The sequence below is a fragment of the Peromyscus leucopus genome, chromosome 19, assembly GCF_004664715.2.
Source record: "Peromyscus leucopus breed LL Stock chromosome 19, UCI_PerLeu_2.1, whole genome shotgun sequence".
NCBI lineage: Eukaryota > Metazoa > Chordata > Mammalia > Rodentia > Cricetidae > Peromyscus > Peromyscus leucopus.
The window spans coordinates 29,260,314-29,283,888 of record NC_051079.1 but is presented as its reverse complement, the minus strand read 5'-3'; the positions used below and the strand labels follow the sequence as shown (position 1 = coordinate 29,283,888).

The 23,575-nt window shown below is 40.3% G+C and overlaps 1 protein-coding gene across 3 annotated transcripts in view; it reads right to left on the bottom strand.

Annotated features, from left to right (window-relative positions):
• Positions 1-428: 428 nt before the first annotated feature.
• Positions 429-23,575, bottom strand: part of Kctd16 (potassium channel tetramerization domain containing 16) — a 278,271-nt gene continuing 255,124 nt past the window's right edge. For 2 of the 3 annotated variants that reach the window (XM_028858256.1, XM_028858257.1), the window contains exon 3: positions 429-5,249. In XM_028858256.1, the coding sequence (XP_028714089.1) occupies positions 4,798-5,249 (452 nt within the window). In that variant the 3' untranslated portion in view covers positions 429-4,797. The remainder of the gene's footprint in view (positions 5,250-23,575) is intronic. The other variant, XR_003733218.1, reaches the window with a different exon arrangement.

Here is a 23,575-nt window from a genome sequence, read left to right as displayed (position 1 = left end):
CAATGGAACCATCTTTGGTGCAGCATAGTCATTAAATTATGGATTACTTTCTGGCTCCTTTGACCCAAACTGAGTAATAAAATGAACAGCTGGCACAAAAAGCATCATTACTTTCATTCCCTGTTGGGTATTATTAAAATACGCTTCTCTCAGAGATATTCCCCGTCCACCTGGGATAAAGCTATAATGATACAGGCTTCCTGACTGAGGAGCAGAGGCCCATCTGCCAAAAGATAAAGCTGTAATGATATAGGCTTTCCGACTCAAGGAAAAGGCACAAACACAGACCTTATGGGAAGAAGACTTTGGTTGAATGGCAGATGAAGTGATAAAGGGATTTTGGAGACATACTGTGGCCTAGTCCTGAAGCATGATTTTATGGACCTTTCATAGACAGTGAAAGGCACTTGCTTTGAATTATATGTTGACTTCTCCTTAGTCCCTCAATAGTATTTCTTAAGGTGTGGTCCTTGAACCATCAAAACTACTAAAGATACTAGTTCAAAATGCAGATTTCCTGCCCCTGCTAAAAGTTTTATGAATCTGACTCTGAAGTCTACATAAGGGGATCTCCTTTTCTGAAAGTGCCATAAGTGGATTTAATGTGTGATGAATACCAGACTACAAAAGTGTTTGCAGCAGTGGTCACTGGGGGAAAATCCCCTTCCCAGTGTCCATAGCAAAATGAGAAGAGCAGACATTTCAAGCAAATACTGTGGCTGCATCACAAGGCTGTAGTCATTAAAGCTGAAGACTCTTCTTTCCACAGGGATGGGGAGCAATAACCATTTCATCTAGAACCAAAGTGATGAAGGCAATATAAATCAAACTCATTCCAGCATGTTTCATTTCCTCTAATTTCTTTGCAGATATCTATCATTGTATAGTCCCTTACCAATGACATCTAACTCCATTGTAGGTCCAAATACACACTGCTCACTCTGATTCTTTCTCTAGTGTGTTCTTTTAACACTGTAAGAGAAAATAAATAAATTGGAACAGTAGGCCATCAAGATTGCAAGATGCCAACAATACCAAGACATTAAAGAGAGAAATGGCCCATGCTAAAACCTATAACTCAGCATGCAAATTGGTAAAAACATTTATCTGCCACAGAGTCACCAGGGGGAAAATAATTCCCTTCATTTTTCCTTAGAAAATTGTTATGTCAAGTAGAGATGACAAAAAATTCATCCTATAAGTTCGCAGAAAATGTCTTATTAATTCTAGCAAAGATCAAACATAAGGCCACCATTACTCAAATTCCATGACAATATATCCAATGGTAGAGAATGCCAACTCTCAGCTCTTCTGGGTTGGTCTACTCTACTATATACCAAATTGAAAGATTGAAGTGATAGCAAAGAAAAGTTTGAGAATCAAGTTTTGACTTTCATTGTAGGAACTGTACTGGAGTAATTTTTTAAAAATATTGTATCTGCCATTAATTTCCCTCCTTGGAGCATGTTCTGCTTATAAAAAAAAAGATACTCAGAGGACTGGAGAGTCTGGAGAAGCAAACATAATCCAGAATCATAAGCAGGGTGGCTAAGAGAATAAATAATGAACAGACACCTGCCATCTGTGAGAAAGAATGCTTCTGAATTAAACAAGGCCAAGTGATAGGCACATTTGTCATTGCACTCTTCCTCCCTTTTAAAAACGAGGCATGCATGCATGTCCAGTAGGACAGATATGCTGATGTGCACAGGAATACATCACAGTGTATTTTGGAAGCCACTTCACAGGGTTGCTTATGACTACATCAGTGCATTTTTTTCTGAGCAGTGGAAGAGGTAATTATAAACTATGTTAACATGTGTTTTCCTTTTCCCTCTGCTGTTTGCATAGTGTTCCCTTCTTAATAGTGGGTAGGAGGACTTTATAAATATGTCCCTAACTTCAGGAGACTACATATCCATTTAATGACCTCCCCAAGTTCATAGAATTTAGCCTTACAGGATTTCAGAGAAGGCAGCCCAAATTCAGTCTATACACATGTCAAGTCTCATTCATTTGACCATCCAGTACTATTCATTTCTTGATAGCAACAATGTACAGCTCCTGTCAAAATCCACATTCAAGAACTGAACTGTATATAATATTGTTCTGTCCATAACTGAACTTATGGCTCAGAAGCCAGGGATACCAGAATGCTTAATCTCATGGTTCACTTAGCCAAAGATTATTCCCAGTGTGTTGAAGACTACAAGGAGCACGCTAGATAGATCACTCCATGCCAAAGGGAACCTAAGACTTTATATTCTTGGTGCCTCCTCAAAGCCTTGTACTAACCTGGGCTCTATTCCTGAACATGTCAACACCCTCACAAGTGAATGCCATGCTTTTGGTATTTTCTGTTTAAACATTTTACCATGGGGCAGATGCCATTTTACAGGTAGCCCCAAAAAGAAAGTGATATGTTGTTGTTTTTCAACAGATTTCTACTACTTAGCTTGTTAGCTGTGGGTACAGAGTATCTGGAAAGAAAAAAGAAATGCCTTAACAACAGAGCCTGCAGAACATTGCTATAATTCTTTGGGTATAGCATTATATTTCCTATTTGAAAACTGAAGTAGTAACTATGGTGTTGATGGCCAGCCCAGTTCTTGAGTGCCTCAATGTCTTGATACAATTATGATTAGGGCTGAAATTTAAGGAAACTGGGGACTTTGGCCAATTTATTCAAATCTCAGATTCTCTGAAAGCCATTTCAGTGAGTCAATGATCATCTGGTCAGTCATTTACATCCACTGTCTTCTGATCCATTAAGATCCATGATGCTTCTCAGTATCTTCTATAGTTACTATGATGGTGTCTTTGATGTACCATCAAGAAACACAGAATGCATTAGTAGGCTTTACACAAAGCTATCCATCAACTATCTGCTAAAATATTAATACACAAAAAATACTTTTATAAATGATAATTTTCCTGGCAACTCAGCACCTTTCCTTTTTCACTTAAAATTTTAAACTCTCTGAAGCATCAGGACAAGAAAGCATTGCCTTATCCTATTATCCACCTGTGTAGTAAAGAATTACAAAAAATTCAGAAAGACTAACAGGTACCAATAAATCAATGAGGAGATTCTTAAATAACAAATGTACCTAAATGAAAGTTTTCAGAAAGAAGAAACTGGTCATCAGATTTTCCTCCCATAGACATTGTCTGGTTGTCTTTATTACCTGTGCTAATTAAACATATGTATGTGCACATGTACACACACACACACACACACACACACACACACACACCAAAAAATTAGGAATGTTTGGCACATTATAGTGACAAATCATTTTTTCAGTTACCACCGAGATGTGTGAAGAATGCTGAAAATTAAAAGTTGTCTTTGGACATTCATTTAGCACAAGTGAACAAAAGAACTATTGAGAGATTAATAGAAGACAAGAGTCATGTGGATAGACATTGTTAACAATTTCTTTTGGACTGTATCTATACAGGTCAGGAATATATTTTTTAAAAAGCTTAAAAAGTCAAATTCATAACTTTTGTGTTCCAGCCCCACCCACTCGGATCATTACAGACATTTTAGAAATGGTACAACTAAACCGTAGTATGACCACAGCCAAACCCCAGGATCCCAAAGGCAACCAAGCCTGGCTATAAGCAAGCAACAATGTACAGGTGTAGTTTAAAGTTCGTATGAGAAATTAGGAAGCATGTGGGGGTACAAATCCTCTAAAGCAAGCAAACTGAAGGCTGGATGCATCTTCAATCATTGTGTGTTGTTCACAGCTTCACAACTCATAAGGATGCAAAGGACTTGCCTGATTTATACAAAAGGCCTCATCAGGAAAAATGTGGGAAAATTAGAACTCTGATTCAGGTAGAGAATGGTGATCATCAAATAAGAATGGAGAAGGCTGAGTGCAGGGCATCTCCAAGCTGTGTTTATGAATGAGAATATCTGCTAGTTTCTTCAAACACAAACAGTGTTCCACTAGCTCATCTCCCTGTCTCCTAATGTAGGGAAAGAGCACAGCAGAGCAAAGGAGCCTGGGGGGTATTCACTTCAAAATAAGAAAGAGAATTCGTTGATGATGGGAGCCTATTCAGCATTAGAAAGTGTTGCCTAGGGAGGCTGGAAAATCTGCCCAGGAGGGTTTGAATAAAGAGGCAGAGGTTCCTTTGTCTGAAGTGCTCTTGTGGGGGGTGGGCAGCTGGCAGCAGGGTGCCAGTCCTTTGCTGTCCAGCCCCTGGGTCATGTGCATCCATTGTGCATATATACAGACATATATTGTGCTTGTGTTGCACAAGTGCTCATGCATACAGAGTCAATAGAAACTGGCACATAGAGATCTAAGTGAAAAAATCATACAAATCTGCCATTCTCCCCTCACCCCGTAAACAAAAGGAAAGAAAAAATTAAAAATCTTGACATATGCCACTGGATCATATCTCTTTCCCCATCCTTGACCAAAGGAAGGAGGCAGAAAATGAGAGGGGGGAAAAAAACGGTTTGGGATGGATGACTCCCAAAGCCCGTGAGCTACTCACATGGAGCCAGCTTTCATTGTATGTAAGACTCTCAGCACATGGGACCAAGTTAATAAAAGACAAAGGACAACACAAGAGCGCGCCTCTGGTTCCACATCTGAAAAGAAATCTACCCTGTGGATTTACACGTTAAGGTGAGCTAGTTAAAGTAGGCAGTAGTACATCAATGGACTATTGTGTTCTAACAAATGTGGATCATTAGTTGTCATTTTCCTTTAACATGTCTTCCTTTGGGGGGGGGGGTATTTCAAAATGGTGACTATCCCCAGCCCTCCCCTATAGATGGTACTTCCGTAAAAGTTCAGACTGCCAAGGATGTTTTCTCTCGGGGAAGCGATCTGGAATTTTTATCTTCAGGAAATCCTGGATGCACTTCTCCAGCTCTTCTTCGATGGAGAGCTTTTCTTTCGCAGCTTTCTTTTTGCTGCTTATGTTCGACTCCCTGGAGCCCGACGTCAGAGTCCTGAGCAGGTCACTTTTCCGCCTCATCTCCGACTGTTGGATCAGCTGCACGGGGCCCTTCTTAATGGGCCTGTCCAGAGTCTGGATGTTGCTCTGGCGCGTTACAGGACCACAGATCACCGTCTCCTGGGGAGAGCTGGCCTCTGACTGGCTGTCGCAGCTGGAAGTGGAGAGGTCGTTGCAGGAGGTGCCGCTCTCCCCTTTGTCTCCCTTGCCATTCTTGCAGCAGCAATCGCAATGAGAGGAGGACCACCTGGAAGGCTCACCTGAAAGGCAAACACAGACCCAAAAATGAGTGCCAGTAACTCAGGGTGATGCAGAGGCAGAACACGTTAGTACTCAAAGAATATGGGTGATTCACCACAGCAACATCCAGAAGCTAAGTCATCGAAGGGACGTCCACTACTAATAGAAGACCGTGCATCTTGTAGAATATGGTGTCATGCTTAAGCACACCAGCACTGCACTCAAGAGCCCCAGTCAGAAATATCCAGGTGTTTATCAGCCCTGGCACTTGACAGACCCAAATTTTTAGGACTTCAGTTCTACCAGCACTAACACCAAGATAAGAATTTTCTTACTACCTGGAGTTTTAGAGATGATTTAGATGAGACAAGCAGAAGGAAATGGGTGGCAGACAGTAATCTCAGAAAGTGCTTGCCAATTTTACCATAGGTAGCATTAAACCCTCAGCTAAAGCCCCACCTGTAACAGTCAGGATTCAGGAAGAGGCTATCTAAGGGGAAGTGGTAGTGGTTAGTGAAGAGGGCTCTGGCCAGCCCCAGCATCCCATTGGCTATGAGCACAACTGCTCCACTTGGCATTTGCACACATGGAAACACCAAGACCCAGAGAACTTAACAGATATGCCATGGTTTGAATAGTTAGTGGAAGAGCTGGGATTTGAATACAGATGTCCCAAGTGTTATAACCAAGTCAATGAACTGCTTCCTAAAACAAATTGCCTGTCTGTAAAATTCTTGCTTCTCAAAATACTGTTCAAGTGTGAATTTCTCTGAAGTTCCTGTGCATCACTCCTAAAAATGTCTACCTCCCCACAGGTATGGCTGTACTTTTGAAGCACCTTGACTACTGCACATAACTACCTTATGTGTGTCCCAGCAGCTATTAGAACACCATCTTCCTAACACGGTGATGTGTTTACTGTTGCAAGTCTAATGAATCGCCCAAGGTATAACAAAGAAACTTAATAATACAGAGCATCTTAATAATAACTTTAAAGTAGCTGGATCTAGCCATGCCTGAAGCTAGTCTTGTCAGTGGGCTTGTCAATTATGTGATCCAAAAAAATTTCCCTTTTTAATTTAAGCCAATGTGAGAGCTTCTGCCCCCATCCCCTAAGTGTTGACTCTTGAAAATTAGTTCAGCAGTTTGGAGGCAGAGCAAATTTTCAGGTACACAGTTGGTGGCTCAATGAACTTTGAAAGATTCACAATCATGGCACAAAAGAACTTTTTCAGACATAAATTTTGGCCTCTAGCCTTCCAATCTCCGAATAGCCCTAAACCTTGTAGAATCATTCTATGTACTGATCACACATTACAGGTTGGGTGTTGTGCAATATTACTTTAACTAGGCAAAGGTGTGTTAGCATTTATTTAGGCTGCTGAATATTACTTTAACTGTGTAAAGTTATGTGACATTTATTTACGCTGCATTTGTTTAATGATGTAAAGGTGAGTGTTTAATCATGTAAAGAATGTGTTGCATTCATTTCACCATGTCTGCCTAAGGCACCTGATTGGTTTAATAAAGAGCTGAATGGCCAATAGCTAGGTAGAGAGAGGAATAGGTGGGGGGGGCTGGCGGGCAGAGAGAATAAATAGGAGAAGAAAAAGAGAGGAGAGAAAGAGGGAGAAAAGAATGAGGAAGAAAGAGAGAGACACGCCCAGGCCAAGAAGCCAGGCAGCCCCCAGCCAGCAGTCAGGAGAAGCAGTGAAAGTAAGATATACAGAAGGAAAGAAAAGTGAAAATCCCAGAGGAAAAAGGTGGATAAAGAGAAACACATTAAGTTAAAAGAGCTAACCAGGAATGAGCCTAAGCTAGGCTGAGCATTCATAACAAATAAGAAGTCTCCGTGTTATGATTTGGGAGCTGGCTGGTACACAAAAGAGAAAGCTGGGTACAGCTGGGCATTTCAATTCAGCCACTTCACTAATGCCATAAAAATATGAAGGAAGACTAATATCCTTTTAATAATAATATAATAGAACGATAATGAAAAATATTTTCTAAGACTTTTAAAAATGCAGTTTGATTTTACTATGTCTTATTCTTATAAAAAATAGATATCATTTTCAAAAAAAATCTAGTTCATTGCCATTTCTAATATGGTCAAAGAAATGGACCTATTTTAAAAAGTCACCCCTTGACTTCCTATGTAATGTCTATATTTCACGTGTATAGGTGATTCTCACACTTGACAACTAGTCATATTTTTTTCAAAAGAAGTAAAAATACTTTTCTCTAAATCACAGCCCCAGAATACCTAATTTTTACACACTCATAGACTCACTTTCTAACATATGACTGAGTAATCATTGCATTTATACAGCTATTAAATTAAATGCAACAATCCAATTAGCCAAAAGGAATCATAATAGCAGTAACGCCATAGCTATTCTCAGTTATTACAACTAAATATCTTCTGCACAGCAGAGAAACCGCTCAACATGTTCCAGCTGGTGCTTGGAAATATCTACAATGAAAAACGTTTTCAGTCTGCCAGGGGATATTGAGGGGAATATTTCTCACCTCTAGTCAGAATCTGCCTCAGCTGCCTGACAACGGGATCATTCTTTACTGATATAACTCAAAGCGGGGTAGTTCAAATGAATTAGACTAAATAAAAGTAATCACTTCAGACAGAAGTTTATCTAACTGAGTCCACTGGAGAATATTTAGAAATTAGATTTAGCATTGAGGAAAAGAAAAGGAAAGAAAGGACTCGAATAAGGAAGGGAAATGCAGCAAAGAGGCAAAGAGGGTACATATATGTATATATATATATATATATATATATATATGTATGTATATACATATTATCTGGAACATACTTGTCTATCACCTTAAAACAAGGTGACAAAATACTTTAGCCATAAGCCCTCGGAGTCAACAGAAATGTATGTTCCTGCCTGGGAGTTCTCTTCCACAAGGAAGTCCCTTCAGTCACCGAGGCTCCAAAGGAAGTTTGAATCTTCTTAAGAGCCTTTAAGCAGCACCCAAACCCATATGTGATCAACTCCTGTGCACTCATGTGCAACCTTGCAAAGCATTAGCAATCAAGGGGCCTAGCACTGCTGCAGCTTGTCTCCTAAAGGTGCTGGGAAGATCCTGCATCTAAGTGTCATCTGGGATTTTCCAGCTTCCAGGCAAATAGAACTATTATCTTCCACTCATCCTGGACACTGTCACTCTTACAAGGAAATTGAACAACTTACTTTTGGTGTAGCTTGTCACTACTGTACATTTCAATATGGCACAAGAACATTTGAATATTTTACGATTTGGGCAAGGTAATTTATAAAATGGCTTCTGAGGTTTTTATATTCTTTTGAAATCAAGGAAGAAGATGTGATTAATATAGTCCAAACAGAGCCGATATGAAATTTGAAAATAGTCGTGTTGAACAGAGGTGTTCACCATCTCCTTCTTGGAAGCACTGTGTCCAACTACCCTTTTCCCAAGAATGTAACTGAAGCCGAAGTATGAAACTAGGGGGAAGGGGACTGCAAGCTCAGGGTGCTTTGCCTTTGTAGTCTCTCAGAGGCATGCTCCCATACCTTAAGAAGTCATGAAAGACCTAAGCAAGGCCAGTTTTGTAATGTAATGTATTCTAGGACATTTCCAATTGTGGAAAAAAACAATGTCACAAATACCCCGGGGCTGCAGATTTAAATACTTCTACTCCTAATTTGGGAGGTTTCAACACTACTTGGAGTCTTTCCATTTAGCTAGAAAACAGCTATAACAACTGATTGGCCATATATAAGGAGAAAATTATTTCTTTCAAAGAAAAATCTAACTTAATGATATTAAAAAGAGAAGAAAATCCAATGCCTTTCACAGGTTTATTAATTGCTAAACCTAAAATTTGATAATACCACTTTTTTATAAGCCATTTCTGAATGTGAGGGCTTCTGCAACATTTTTTTAATCTGGCACATAATAGATTTTTAATAAATGTTTGATGAATGAACAAATGTGCTAAAAATATACTTTCAGATGTTTCAAGTTGAAAACATGGCAGAAAAGATCTCGGGCTCCAGCATTAGGCACAACAATTTGACAAGTGTGACTCTTTGGAACAGTTGCTTGAGATCTCTGAGAGTCATCTGAAAAGTAATTAAACTAATAGTTTTTGTTTATAGATGTGTGAAGAAAATTAAATGAAATCACTGAAGTAAAGGATGCCTCAGTCTATAGCACAAAATATGTACTCCATTCACTCAAATATATTGGCCATACTGCAAGCCAGACCTCAATCAGCATAAACATTTCAACAAGAAATTTGACTGATATAGTAATGATTCTGCTACAAATGTACTGTATACTCAATATTTACTGATGGCTCAAGTACCTCATTAAGAAAGACCCTGCAGCAGAGCTGGACACAGTAGAAAAGTATTAACTGAGTATCTGGTAATGCCTGACTTGCCATTGGAATGGAGAATAATGATAAGCATAAAAAGTATCTAGCAGGTACCATGAGACCAGGAATATTTCTAGAAGAAAGGAGTCTTTCAGTACAGTGCTTAAAAGTTAACAAGTAGATGAGTCCTCTAGAATAAAAATTTACTTGAATTATTTAAATGCAGGATAGGAAGAACTTTGTATTTTAAATTAAATGCAGGGAAAGTGGGAAAACCAGCTGTCCAAATATCTACATTCAAATCTTTGAATATTTTACATCTGGGCAAAATCAAGGACCAGTCAAGCAGATGGCATGACTGAGGTATCCCAGCTTCAACAGAGCCCTGAGTACAGCGGTTCTTACTGGTAAGAAGTAGGAGAGGAAAACCTACAAAATATGCCTCCTCCATGAAAAATTCAAGGCCAGCTGAGTGAGACATGACTTAGCAAACTCACAAAGTGCTTATGCATTTTTAAAGGAGGCATCTCTGTAATCTACCCACACTTCAAATTCTCCACCTGCTAATGATTGTGAGTACAATGTACCACATTACAGCAGTGGCTGGGAGAGCTGTCTACCATGTCTTCTCTGTCAATGATGTAGGAGCCTCCCAGTCTGGGAGAGAGGTGGCCAGATTTAATTTATCAAGGCTGCTAAAAGATACTCTTGGTTTCACAGTTGGAAAGTCAATAATGAGCAAATTGATGTTTTTCTAATTCTGCTAACCTTTGAAGATGCATTGAATGGTAGAGATTAGGAATAGGCAGGCTGTGCAAGCTTCTGGACACAAAGTTCTTAAGCTTGACACTCATCATTTCTTATTCTTGGCAGACATTTTCTTTACTCAAGGGCATTTGGTGTTGGGTGCGCCCACCTGGGATGCCTATTTAAGAGGTAGTGTATATGAGCAAGGAAAGATAATGAAGCCATCCACACATCAGTCAGGAAAGCATATACTTCACCATTAATCTTAACATGGAGGATTCAATAAGAGGTAAATAAACAGACATTAGAAGGATAAAAGTAACATTGAAGAGATGGTCAGAGTGACTAGGGCTACAGCTACTGTCTGTAAAGATGTAGGGAAGAGTGTGCAACTTCTAAAGCCTAAACAGTTTAGAAGAGGTGTCTGGTGGAGGAGGGTGCAGATGCCTGAGGAAGTCTGCCACACTGCTGGGGAAGGTACCTGTAGGAGTCAGCCTCTGAGATCATGAGGAGAGAGAACAGCTAGAGCCAATGGCTCTGGGTCAAAGCAAAGCAGATGTAGCTTGAAATAAGCCAGTAGTCCTTTTCAGCTGCATGTCTCACACCTTCCTCCCGCATCCCCTACTGACAAAACCTAACAGCCGTGTACAGGAAGAGTGTCCTTGTGTGACTGGTTAGTTGGGGTGGTGATCCTGAACCCTAGTCCTGGCATCACAAAGCATAGCCCAGAAGGGTTGATCTGGAGCAAAGACAGTGCCTTCAGAACCAGCACATGGATGCTCTGAGGGATGACAATGGATAAGACACCCTCTGGGCCAGGTGGAATGTATTTCACAGAAGAGTTAGTACACGGCAATAAAGAAAGCCATGATCTCACTTCAGCTCCTGCCCTCTGCCCCTTTTTACACTTCAGGGATCTCAATTTGTTCTCCCCTTGCCAGCAACACACACTCTTCTCGTCTACACCTGCTTAACCTGCTCATATCAGCACAAACACAGCTGAACTGTAACTTCACAGAATGGATTGACCATTCTATTCCCCAGCACAATTAAAGGTCATCCTAATCTCTTGTCCCTGGCTTTTAGCTTTTATACTTTCATAACATTGTATATGTAGAAGCCTGACATTCTCTCTCTCTCTCTCTCTCTCTCTCTCTCTCTCTCTCTCTCTCTCTCTCTCTCTCTCTCTGTACATGCACAGTATATATGTGTATTCTTCCAAGTTTATTAATTTAATGGTTGTTTTCCACATGAAGCTGTAGGCTGTATCAATGTCCTTCTGAATTCTACACCATATTAATATACACAGGTCAGGCTGTGAGAGTATATGCTAGGGTATATGTAAAAGTTCAGTAAATGTCTATGCATAGGACAAATGAATTGAACAGAAAACTGATATATATATATATATATATGTATATGTATATATACACATACACACACAAATATATATAATATACCATATGATTAGAGATTGTGTGTGTATGACAGAGAGAAGAGAAGGAGAGAGAAAGACAGAGAGAGAGAGAGACTTAAAGAGACAGAAAATCCTTTGCAAATAACTAAAGACCTCTGACTCATGAAGGTCTTTAGAAGAAGTACCATTAGGATATAGCTAATATAACCATGATAAAAATAGGATGGCTTGACAGCAATCAAATTGCATGGCCTAATCCAACAAGTTCAAAGTGCCTTATTTAGTATATGACTATGTGTGTATAAATTAGTCCTCATGTATAATGGCTTGTTAATGTAAAAGGACCTTGCATTATTATAGAACTTACTGTCTCGGAAAAAAAAAAGAAAGAAAAAGAAAAAATAAAAAAAGAAATCAACTTTCCTAGCTACTCTATCTATGCTTCATATGGGTATAACTTTCTAATTTGGTAATGTTCAGACACACCTCCCCACCTCTGGTTTTGAACCTGTTGGGTTTTAGAGCATTGCAGTGATTTGAATAAAGCTGGTAATCCTGAAGCTTGACTCGCTGGTTGGTATCTTCTTCTCTTAAGCAGCTTGTGATGGCATGATTACTTCCACTTTGCAAGGACTGTTTGCTCTCTAATTGCCTTCTCGCTCATTTTATTTCATTGCAGCCTTAGCTTTTTTCCCCTTTCTTTTAGCTAAGGTCACACATGATTACCCTGACCCCCAAAGTCCTTATTAGTCATCTAGTCCAAGTTCTGTGGCCCACACTAACCTCTTTCCTACCTGCCTCCATTCATTCTAAAAATTTGCCTTTGTCCTTTTCTTCAACTTATTTTTTTTTGTAAACTGGAGCAAGTTTCCCATGACCCACCCTATGTCTTAATCAATATCTAGGCCACAAAGGGAGGATATATGGCCCTGATATGAATAGAGTTCCCTAACATGTCCACAGTGGGTTATGCGGGCTTGATGTGTGACTCAAGCTAGGTGGATGTGAGCCCTCACTGGGACTGTCCTGCTAGAACATATGGGTCATAAATGCTGTGTTCTGTGGGAGGTTGCCAAACTGGGAAATATGAGTCCAACAGCCATCTTTCACACCAGCTGGGGAAGACATTCATGGAACAGTGAGCCAAGGGAGACAGGAAAAGCTGAGAAATAGAGAGAAACATCCCATCATTTAGCAGAGTCTCAATTTGGCCCTAGAGACAGATTTATAATCTTTAGGCCTGTAAATTCTCTATTTCTGATTAATCTAGTAAGAGTTAATTTTCTGAAGCTTATAACAAGATTCTTGAATACCATATCAGACTCATATAGGCACACTTAACATCTATTAACTGTATCCACTTCATCATCTGAACACACACACACACTCCCAACACTAAGGATGCAGAAGTGGAGACCTACTAGCATTGCAAAGCTGTCTTGAGAACGACTTGTCTCTTCTCTGTGGTGGTGTCTTGTTTATCACGTTATCCCTAATAAATCTAAATAGTATTTGAAGCAACAAACGAAATCTACATCACCGTCTGTTTTGCAAAAGAACTAGGGCCACAGCTACCCTCCCAGTCAAAACTTCAGCATAATAATAAAAATATAAAATAGTGCAATTGATGGAGGACCCCATATGTGTCAGTCTTCATAATAACCCATTAAGTGATGCTCTTTTCCTTTGCTTTTCATGAAGATGAATGCAACTTAATATTAAATTAGCCCAATCCAAAGTTACAAGCTTATAAAGTGACAGGATTTCAAACCAAGATATTATTGGTTTTGATAAAAATATGTTCCTCTCTCTCTCTCTCCCCCCCTCTTTCTCTCTCTCCCTCTCAAACACACACACACACACACACACACACACACACACACACACACACACACACATTCTGCAAGAGATATTTGGAAGTGCCAACAGGCTGCAAGGGTTAAGACATTTACTGTAAAGTGTGATCACCCTAATGACTCCACCTTCAGTAACACCTCTACAGCATAATAGACTTAGAACAACTTGAAACATCTCCATTTTCTTAGATATATCATTCTTATATTTGTGTAAAAAAAATTAAGCTCTCTCCCTCCAAAATATTGGCACAAGATTAACTTAAAGGATAAAGCATGCTGGTCCTCCTGCTGATGTGTGGAGGTAGTTCACACTCTTCATGTATTCTCTTACTGCGGCTGCTCAGGTAACAATCAGTAGTGTCTGAAGTGTGCACTTTATTAGTTCATGAAAAATCCCTTTGTGACATAATAAAGATATAATATTTGCTAATACTGTTTAATAAATATGGAATAGCCAAGCAGGGCATGGGTTCTTCTTAAGGGAGAGAATGTGTTTGTGGGCAAATGCAGACCTAAACTTCTGTTGTTTCTCATGGTTCAAAAAGAGTCAGCCTATGCTAGAAGAATTAATTATTCAAGAGCCAGAGAACTCAGGGATCTGAGCAACACAGATGAAATAGAAGAACTGTCTCAGAACACGTGTGAGTCATGCATCACTCTGAAGGAAGTCAGCGTTAAGCAGAAAACCTCGAGAGCAGAAGAGACTCTCATGAGAAGTCCAACAAGAAGGAGATGCAGAGTCCAGATGCTCACAGCAATAGCATAGAGGCAGAATCCTAGAAAGACAGGCAAAAACCTAAAGAGCACTGAAAGCATGTGCCCAGGGCCTGGAGGGGGGTCTGAGGCCAGTTTGGTGTGGAACCCTGCTTGGGACCACATCAAGGATATCACTGGGATGATGTGCCCTGGGAGAAAAGGTAGATAACTCAAATTCAAATGGAGAGGATTTTCTAAACAAATAATCTATCATCTGGGATAGAAAAATAAATAAATAAATAAACAAACAATTAAATAGGAGCAAAAACACTCTCCAGAAGAGGCTGTTGTTCCTGACAGTGAAGATAACTGCATGATAAAGTAATTGGAGAATGAGGATATTGCATAGGACCATATACCTGATGGAGAAAGGTGGAAGAAGAGGAGAGGGGAAGAAAGGAAAGGACAGGAGAGTAGAAGAGGAGCGAGGAAATAAAAGAGGGAATGGAGAGGAGGGGAGAGGAGGGGAGGGGAGGGAGGGGAGGGGAAGGGAGGGAAGGGGAGGGGAAGGGAGGGGAGGGGAGGGGAGGGGAGCCCTATGTGTTGATAACATTGGCCTACATTGGTACAGTTCCAGACTGTGGAGATACTGAGCTCCATGCTGCCCTGCATCTGCCAGCATCTCCCTGAACGCCCCAGCCTGTGGAGAGGAGCGGGAACTACATCACTTTTCTACCTCAGGACAAGTACGTAGCTGGCTAAGACCTGCCTTTTCCAGGTAACAACAGGCTGCCATTCTGTTTCACTTTTGCTATAAGGAACATCAAATGGCCTTTTCTGAATGGTGTGTATTCTTGACAGAAGAATCATTCTCAGAAATTCAGGGAGAATGGTTTATCACAATTCTCAGGCTACACAGAGATGGGAGCCTGGAAACAGACAGTAAAGGGTAATGACTAGTAATTGCTATTAATTTTAAAAATTCTGCACTGAATTACTGAATCATGAGCACCTACCACATGCCCATTGTGATGCTACTCAGACACGCAGCAGGGCGTTTTCACCTTAGTATTTGGTTTGCCTAGCTTCCTGTGGAGTCTGCCCTCTGCACTTCAGGCTGAGTGGCGGCTGGCTCCAACCTTAAACTTTACCTGGAAAATTTCTCCTCAGTCAAGGTAATTGACTCTCCGGGGGGCCACTTAATGTCCCCTGGAGGAAAACATCTTCTCACTGTTCTGAAATAAATGTGCATACTTATTGATGAGCAAACCAGATTTGATAAAACTTGACTAAGTGGTCCAGGGCTTACAAAGCCAGTAAAAGACAAGGCTAGGATTGTGTTGGGCTGTTTTAGCTTCAAGACCCTGGCCTATTTCTTCACCCCAATGCGCTGTTCCAGTGGAAAGCTGCCTTTTTTGACAAGAGTTTATCTGGCACACTCCTTCCCCCATTAATGATAAACTTTAAAGAAGCCCAGTAAGCAGAGGAAAGGGAAATTGAGCTACCCTTTCATTTTTTACCAAATGGGAATAACTCCTCATTTTCACCAGGCTGTCTTCCGATGATAACAGAAGAGAAAGCCTGGCAGAATTTAGTAGCTCTGCCTTAACCTGTATCTCTGCTAATTGGATGGTAATTAATTGCTATTCTTTTAATTAGAAGTTCAAAATGGGATAAAGGCAGAGCTAAGCAAAACTTTTTCTATATAGGCAAGCCTATATTAATATCCTGTCATAATAATAGAGATCATTAAATGGGATGTCTGCTACATACCATGTGTTGTCTTATTCGGTTTCCTCATTGAGGCTCATTTGAGATCTGCAGAATCCCTAAGAAAGATACTTGTTGTCTTTCACTTTTTGCAGAAAGGGAAACTGAGGCCCAGGAAAGATAAGCAGAAGCCCAAAGCCTTTACAAAATGGAACTGGCATGAAGAATCAGGCAGTCTGGCCCCAGGATCTCCTTAGAGAGACAGGTAGTCATGCCAATTGTCCTGTTCTTGGGCTTTGTGTGTGTGTGTGTGTGTGTGTGTGTGTGTGTGTGTGTGTGTGTGTGTGTGTATGTGTATTTGTGGATGCACATGAAGGCTGGAGATCCTTTTTATTAGACAAGATGTCTCCCTGGGACTTAGGTCTCACTGCTCATTAGGCTAGACTGGCTAGCTAGCCAGCTACAGGAATCTGATGTTCTCAGCCTCTCCAGGGCTAGGGTTATAAGCCTGCCACCATAACATTTTTCCTTGTGCTGGAGATTTGCACTGGCTAGTTTTATGTCAATTTGACATGTTATTGTCATTTAAGAAGGTAGAACCTCAATTAAGATAAAAAAATGTCTCCACTAAGTAGGCCTGTGGCCAAGCCTACTGGACATTTTTTTTATTCCTTTTTAATTTTTATTTTTTAATTTAATTTATTTTACATTCTGTCTGCATTTTCCCCTCTCTTCTCTCCTTCCATTCCCTTCCTCTACCTCCCATCTACCCCTCATCCATGCCTCCTCTAGCTCTGTTCAGAAAGAGGCAGGACTCAAATGGGTATCAACCAAGCATGGCATATCAAGTTGTGGTAAGACAAAGCACCTCCTTTTGTATTAAGGGACATTTTCTTGATTGGTAATTAATGGTGGAGAGTCCAGCTTAAGGTAGATTGTGCTACCCCTGGGCTGGTGGTTCTGGGTGCTATAAGAAAGCAGGCTGAGCAAGCCACAAGGAGCAAACCAGTAAGCAGCACTCCTCCATGGACTCTGCATCAGTTCATACCTCTAGCTTCCTGCCTTCAGTTCCTTCCTGGACTACCCTCAGTGATCCAGTATGATCAGAGAGGTATAAGCTAAAATAAACCCTTTCCTCCTCAAGTTGCTTTTGGTCATGGCCTTTATCACATATTGTGGGATATTTTATCACACTGTATGAAGATGTGTCACTGATTTACCTTGCCTACCTAAGGCACCTGATTGGTTTAATAAAGAAATGAATGATCAATAGCCAGTCAGGAGAGAATACGCAGGACTTCTGGGCAGAGGTAGGTACATAGGGAGGAAGAGAGGTATAGATGCCAGGGAGATGGAAGAAGTTGAACATACAGAATGGAGGAGAGGTAAAAAGCCAAGTTGCAGAATGTTAATATATATAACAGGTTAATATAAGTTATAAGAGCTAGTGGAACAAGCCTAAGCTAAGGCCAAATTTCATAATTAACAATAAGTCTCTATGTCATTATTTGGGGGATGGCAGTCCCAAGAAGAAAATCTGACAACAATCCCAGTAATAAAAATCCTTATTAAGATAGGATAGAACTCAGCTCTTCATGCTTGCACCATCAGTACTTTAGCTAATAAGCCATCTTCCCAGTTCACAGATACTGGGCTTTAAACTAAAGAAACAAGTATAGACCTCAGCTCTTGCTGATGACTGGTAATGTATTTCTTTGGAAATGTGGGAAATAGAAACATTTTGCTGAAGGAGTAGAGGAACTGAATGATAAGACTCATCCTTTTACAAAAAAAAGCTCCAAGGGTATACTCAATGACTATCTAAAACATCTATAAAACAACTGATTACTTTGTATGTTAAGTGTAACAAGGTAAACTTCAACTTCAGTATAAGTATTTAAATAGAAATTTCACTGAAGATAACCATCCATTCGATCCCATTTCTTTAACCATTCTTCCAATATTCAGGCCACTCAAAATCCAATTTCTTATTACTTAACCATAATCTCCCACTTTGCACCCTTATCATGGTTGTCTACAAAAGCATTGTTATAATTTGCATATATTGACAATATTTAGAGAAACACCAGTATACACACAGACCGGTATATACAGAAATGTTCTTTCTGGGCTCTCCAGAACAATGACTGCCATATTTGACTTGGACTTCAAAAGGAAGGAGAATTCCTGAAAGGATTTATAAGTTGTACATTATTCTGTCAGTTCAATGTTAACTGTTCAAAAGTGAGTTGTCTGCTACCATGTAATGCATACATAAAGTTATGAGATTGTCCATTTACCCATGATTCGAGAAAAGTAACCTACCATTACTTCCATGTTAGTTCACTTAAAACAGTCTTTCAAGTAGTTTGACAGATCTGTCCTATGAGCAGATAGAGCAAAGGAATAGAGGCAAAATAACCAGCACTGACAATTTCCAGACTGGAGGGGACATAAAATAAATACTCTGACCCAGTTATAATCATGGGAAAGTTAGACTGAGAGATATTTAAGTTCTGTCCATACTATTTGGTATCCATTAATATTCCTCTGCAGTGATTGCATTGATAGACATTTGAGGTCTTTCTACATTTTGATGTCTATGTATTAAATACTTTTCTCTGCATTGATTATTAAACACTTAGTAACAGGCTCTTAGTTGTTAACATCTGATAAATTAATGGGAAACAGAGTCTTTAAAAAAGAATCAAAACAAGGATTCTAAAGAGAGGAGAGGGTTGTCCTGGTAGCTGGACTTTTTATCCCATTGTTTTCTACTTTGGTCAGCCAGAGAATTAATTTTCTTTCTCATCATTTCATGATGAACCTAAAATAACAAGACTTATTGAAAGAAGGGGTTTAGTTTCAGTTTAAAACTTCCAAGTTGGGGCTAAAGAAACATCTCAGCAATTAATAATTCTTTCTGCTTTTCCAAAGCATGTGGGTGTGGGCTCCAGCAGCCACACCAGGCTGCCACAACTGCCTGTATGTAGCTCCAGCTCCTGGCAATGCCCTTATCAAGCCTCTACTGGCACTTAACTACACAAGGGATACACACTCACACAGACACACATATATATAAGAAAAAAAATTTTTGTAAAACCTCCAGAATCAGGCAATATCTTGATCAGACTTCCAAATCTGTGATTACTGAAACATTCAATTTGGACACATGGATACCCTATTCCAAAGTGATGGAGACCAGAAACTGATATAAAGAGAAAGAGAATAAGAGGGGCAACAATGAAAATCCAGAGACAAAAGAATACATTGTGAAACCTGGTGGTACATGTCTACCACCTCAAACCTCAGAAGGTCAATGCAAGAGGATCACACTGTAAGTTACAAAGGTCAACAAGAGAGAGCACTGTGTGATGATAACACTGGCCTACATCTGTGCAGCTCCTGGGCTACATGAGAGGACACCGAGCTCTATGCTGCCCTTGCATATGTAAATACTAGAACCAGAAGGAAGACTGAGAGGGCAAAGGTGAGACAGCAAAGCACACAAACAAGGAGATAGCTGCAAAAGAGAAAAGCAGAGAAAGTCACAAAAGTAAGAAATGGAAGGTCAGTGTGCTGGTTGCTTCTTTTGTAGCTGGGACAAATACCTGACACAAACAACTTAGGGGAAGAATTAGTTTTGTATCACAGTTTCATGACAGAGGAAACAGAGCGGTGTTCATCACAACAAAGGCAGTTTTGTCTATGGCAGCTGGAGGGTGGGTTTGGCAGCTTGTTCATGTCTCAACAGTGTACCAGGAGGCAGAGACCTCTGTCCTCTGGCTATGAGCCTCTAACCATGTCCCGAGAACCTCGTACCCTATGTTTTCATTGTAGACCCCATCTTTTAAGAGTTCTGTAACCTTTCCAGAAGAGTGCTGCCACGGGGGACTGAGTGTGTGAATTCTCCACCCTATGAAGTACTGTTCTCAATCACGCAAGCAGTTTCCAAGAATAATCTGGAAGCTGTGATAGGATCCAGAGTAGAATTCTAGGAAACTAAAATGAAATTCTGAAGACGATAGCACTAGAATACTGGTGCTTGACATGTCTTAAAGGATTAGGGGAAGTTCCAGCATTCTTCTGGAAAGAAGTAGCATTTGGCTCTAGGTAGTGTTAAAGAGGGAAGAGACGGTAAAAGAAAGACCAATGAATATGAATACTGTGTGAGATACTGAAAATGATGTTCAATAGTGGGGGTGTGAGAAAATACAACCTTCGGAGGAGTTCACAGGCATCTGGTGAATGAAGACGGCATGGAAAAGGTGAGAGGCAGGTAAAGCTAGAATACGGATCATAGACTCTTGTCGGGGAGGGCAAAGGGACTACTAAAGTGATCACATTAACAATGTGTTTCAGATGAGAGAATACAGACAACTCTAAGAACACAGGAGTTGCAGATGAGTTAGGAGGCTGCTAAAACATCCCAGGTGAGATGAAGTGATAGCACCTGCTATTGTTTCTAAAACTGGAGAGCAGCTGCCTGCTATCAGAGCTACTGAAAAGGCAGAAGATACAGATGTGGACGAGAGGAGGGAAGTATAAAAGATGCTCCCAGGTGTACCTCTGTCTTGCAGCTAATACCTGCTAATCTTGTTCTCTGAAGCAGGTACCATGGAAGAAGAGGCTGGGGGAGTGGTAGGTGATGAAGATAATCAGTTCAATTTGCAAATTTTGGGACTGGTAGAACATCTGAGATATAAATATTATCCCAGGATGCTGTAAACATGACTACAAATTGTCCATTCTATGCTTCTCCTGAAACTCCTAAGCATCCTTTTCTGTGATGTGTTCTTATGTTTGAATAACACATCATGGTACAAAACAGAAAACTTCAGAAACTGAGTGTAGAATACATTGGGGATTTTAACACTACCCTTAGGCTAATCTTGTCTTTCATTAGATCATACATTTTAAGCTGCATGAATGTAAGAGAGCATGTCTGCAAATCATACTCATTTGACTTTAACAAATATTTCTGAGGGTCCCTAATTAACAGGCAGAAAATCATTTATATGACATGCAATAGATCATAGAACCCTCTCTATTCACTATCCTTTAATTCTCACATTCACTCACTCAACTCATGATTGATTGATTTCTTGCAGATACTTTACTGGCAATGGAGACATAGTTGACCATGGAGGTATTCATGTTTCAGTAAAAATGATAAATTACAAAATTTCAGGTAGTATTGAGGGCTGTGGGGGTAAATATATACTTCACTGCAGTGAGTTGGAGTGAGGGAATGTACTGAATGGTCACAATAGTCAGATTTCATCTCCAGAGAAAGTAGCATTAGAGACATAATCAAATGTCCAAAGGAAGCAACCTACAAAGATCATGTAGAAACCAAAGGAATAATAGATGTAAAGGCCTACACCTGTGCAAGGAAGGGAAGGATGGCCTGCGTGACTTGAAGTGATCCAAAGAGGTAAATAGTGGAAGGGGAGGTCCAAACAGGAAGACGGGAGGGACATCATTATAGGGCCTCAGCAGCTGCAGTCAATGGGCATGTTTGAAACCAGAGCTAAAGAAGGAAGGCCTTGCCCAGGGAATTGTATGACTCAGCTTTGGTTATCAAAAGCTTCCTCTGGGTCTTAACTAAAAGATGCATTATAGGTGTGCAAGAATAGAAGCAGCAAGGCCAATCAGGAAGCCATCACAGATGTCTAGTTAAGAGAAGGGATGTTGTCTAGGAATAAAAGTGGAGAGCAGGGACCATCTAATGTAGATTTCTTCTCTTCTCTTTACATATGAGGAAAATGAAGCTTATAGATTGACCATTCTGATCATATATTTATTTTGTGGTTCTGGGATCTGAACTTAGATCCTTCATGTGCCCGGCAAAGGCTGTACCACTGAGTTACAATTCCAACCTCCAAGATCTGTTTTTAACAGGAGACATCCCACCGTCTCCAGTTCCTTCATACCGAGGAGCACTCGCTTGTTTTGTCCTGCTGCTGATCTGCACCTGCTGGGGTTGTTTGATTGACTTCACAAACGAGAGCCTGGCGTTTAGTTCAACAATCAGGAATCATTACAATGTTTGTAAACAATGACAGACTATGATAAATATGCATTCTGGTTAATTACTGCCTTCCCATGTGCTGTCTTCCCTTCCTCATTTCCATCATCCTGTCACATCTCAGTACCTGACTGTGTGTGCCCTACAAGAGGGAAGGAGAAAATAGCTGCAAACACATTGAAATGCAGGAAGACAGCCCTGTACCCTGATGAGATCTTAGGAACAGGAGGCAAACCCGAAGCTCAAACACTGCGGAAAACACACAGCCTTTCAGTATGTTCAGCTTCGTTTCCCTTCCTTGGTGTGTACATGAAGTTTTTATTCAAGGAACAGCACCTCTAACAGATGTCTGTTCCAGCCTTGCCCCTGAAGCAGAATTAACAGGCCAATAATTAAGAAAGTCCTATTAAGGGTCTAAGGGATTTGTTTTCTCTCTTATCCACTCTCTTCTCCTCTCCTTCCCTTCCCTCCTGCCAACTCTTCTTCTCCTGTGATACTCTCTTTCCCTTCCTCCTCCACCACACACACACACACACACACAGAGATAGATAGATAGTTAGATAGTTAGATAGTAAGATAGATAGATAGATAGATAGATAGATAGACAGACAGACAGACAGACAGACACACACACACACACAGATAGATAGATAGACAGACAGAGACAGACAGACAGACACACACACGCAGAGAGAGATACATAGATAGTTAGATAGATAGATAGACAGACAGACAGACAGACAGACACACACACACACACACACACACACACACACACACACACACAGAGAGAGAGAAGAGTCTCCTTAATCATGGAGAAGAAGCACCCATACCAGACCTCTTGGTATAGCGAAACTCTTCATGCGGCTTATTAAACACCCTCACTCCCCCTGTGGTATGCTACAGGTGTGACATAGCTCAAGCAGCAGTATATAGATAGCAGTTTGCCATGAGTTGGAGCAAATGTCAGAATGTATTACACTTCTGCTCCTGTACTCTTGGTGATGAGCTCCAGGACTTCAGTTTGTTCACCTCTGTAGGCAAATAAAAAATATTTGTACTTACTGGTACTTCTTATAATTGTCACCACACTGATTAACTGCATATTCCATTTTCCCACTAAGAGAATGGAATTTCACATAGAATAGGGGCTCCCCATCTGATGATTAATCTTCATTATCAACTTGATCAGATATGGAATCTCCTCTTAGACACATCTCTGGGCATATCTGCAAGGATGTTTTTATAGATGTGTAAATGGAGAGGGAACAGCTGCCCTGAATGGTGGTGAATATCATTTCATGGGATGAAGTCCTGGACTGTAGAAGAAAGGACAGAAAGAAAACTAACATGACATCAGTATTCATCTTCATCTACGCTCTCACTATAGACACCTTCTGCTTCTGCTATCATGGAGGACTTCGGATCCCCTCACAGTGTGAGAAAACAAAATCTTTTTTCCTTTAAATTGGGTTTGTTTGTTATTTTTGTCATGGAACTGAGAAAGGTAACTAATATGGGCT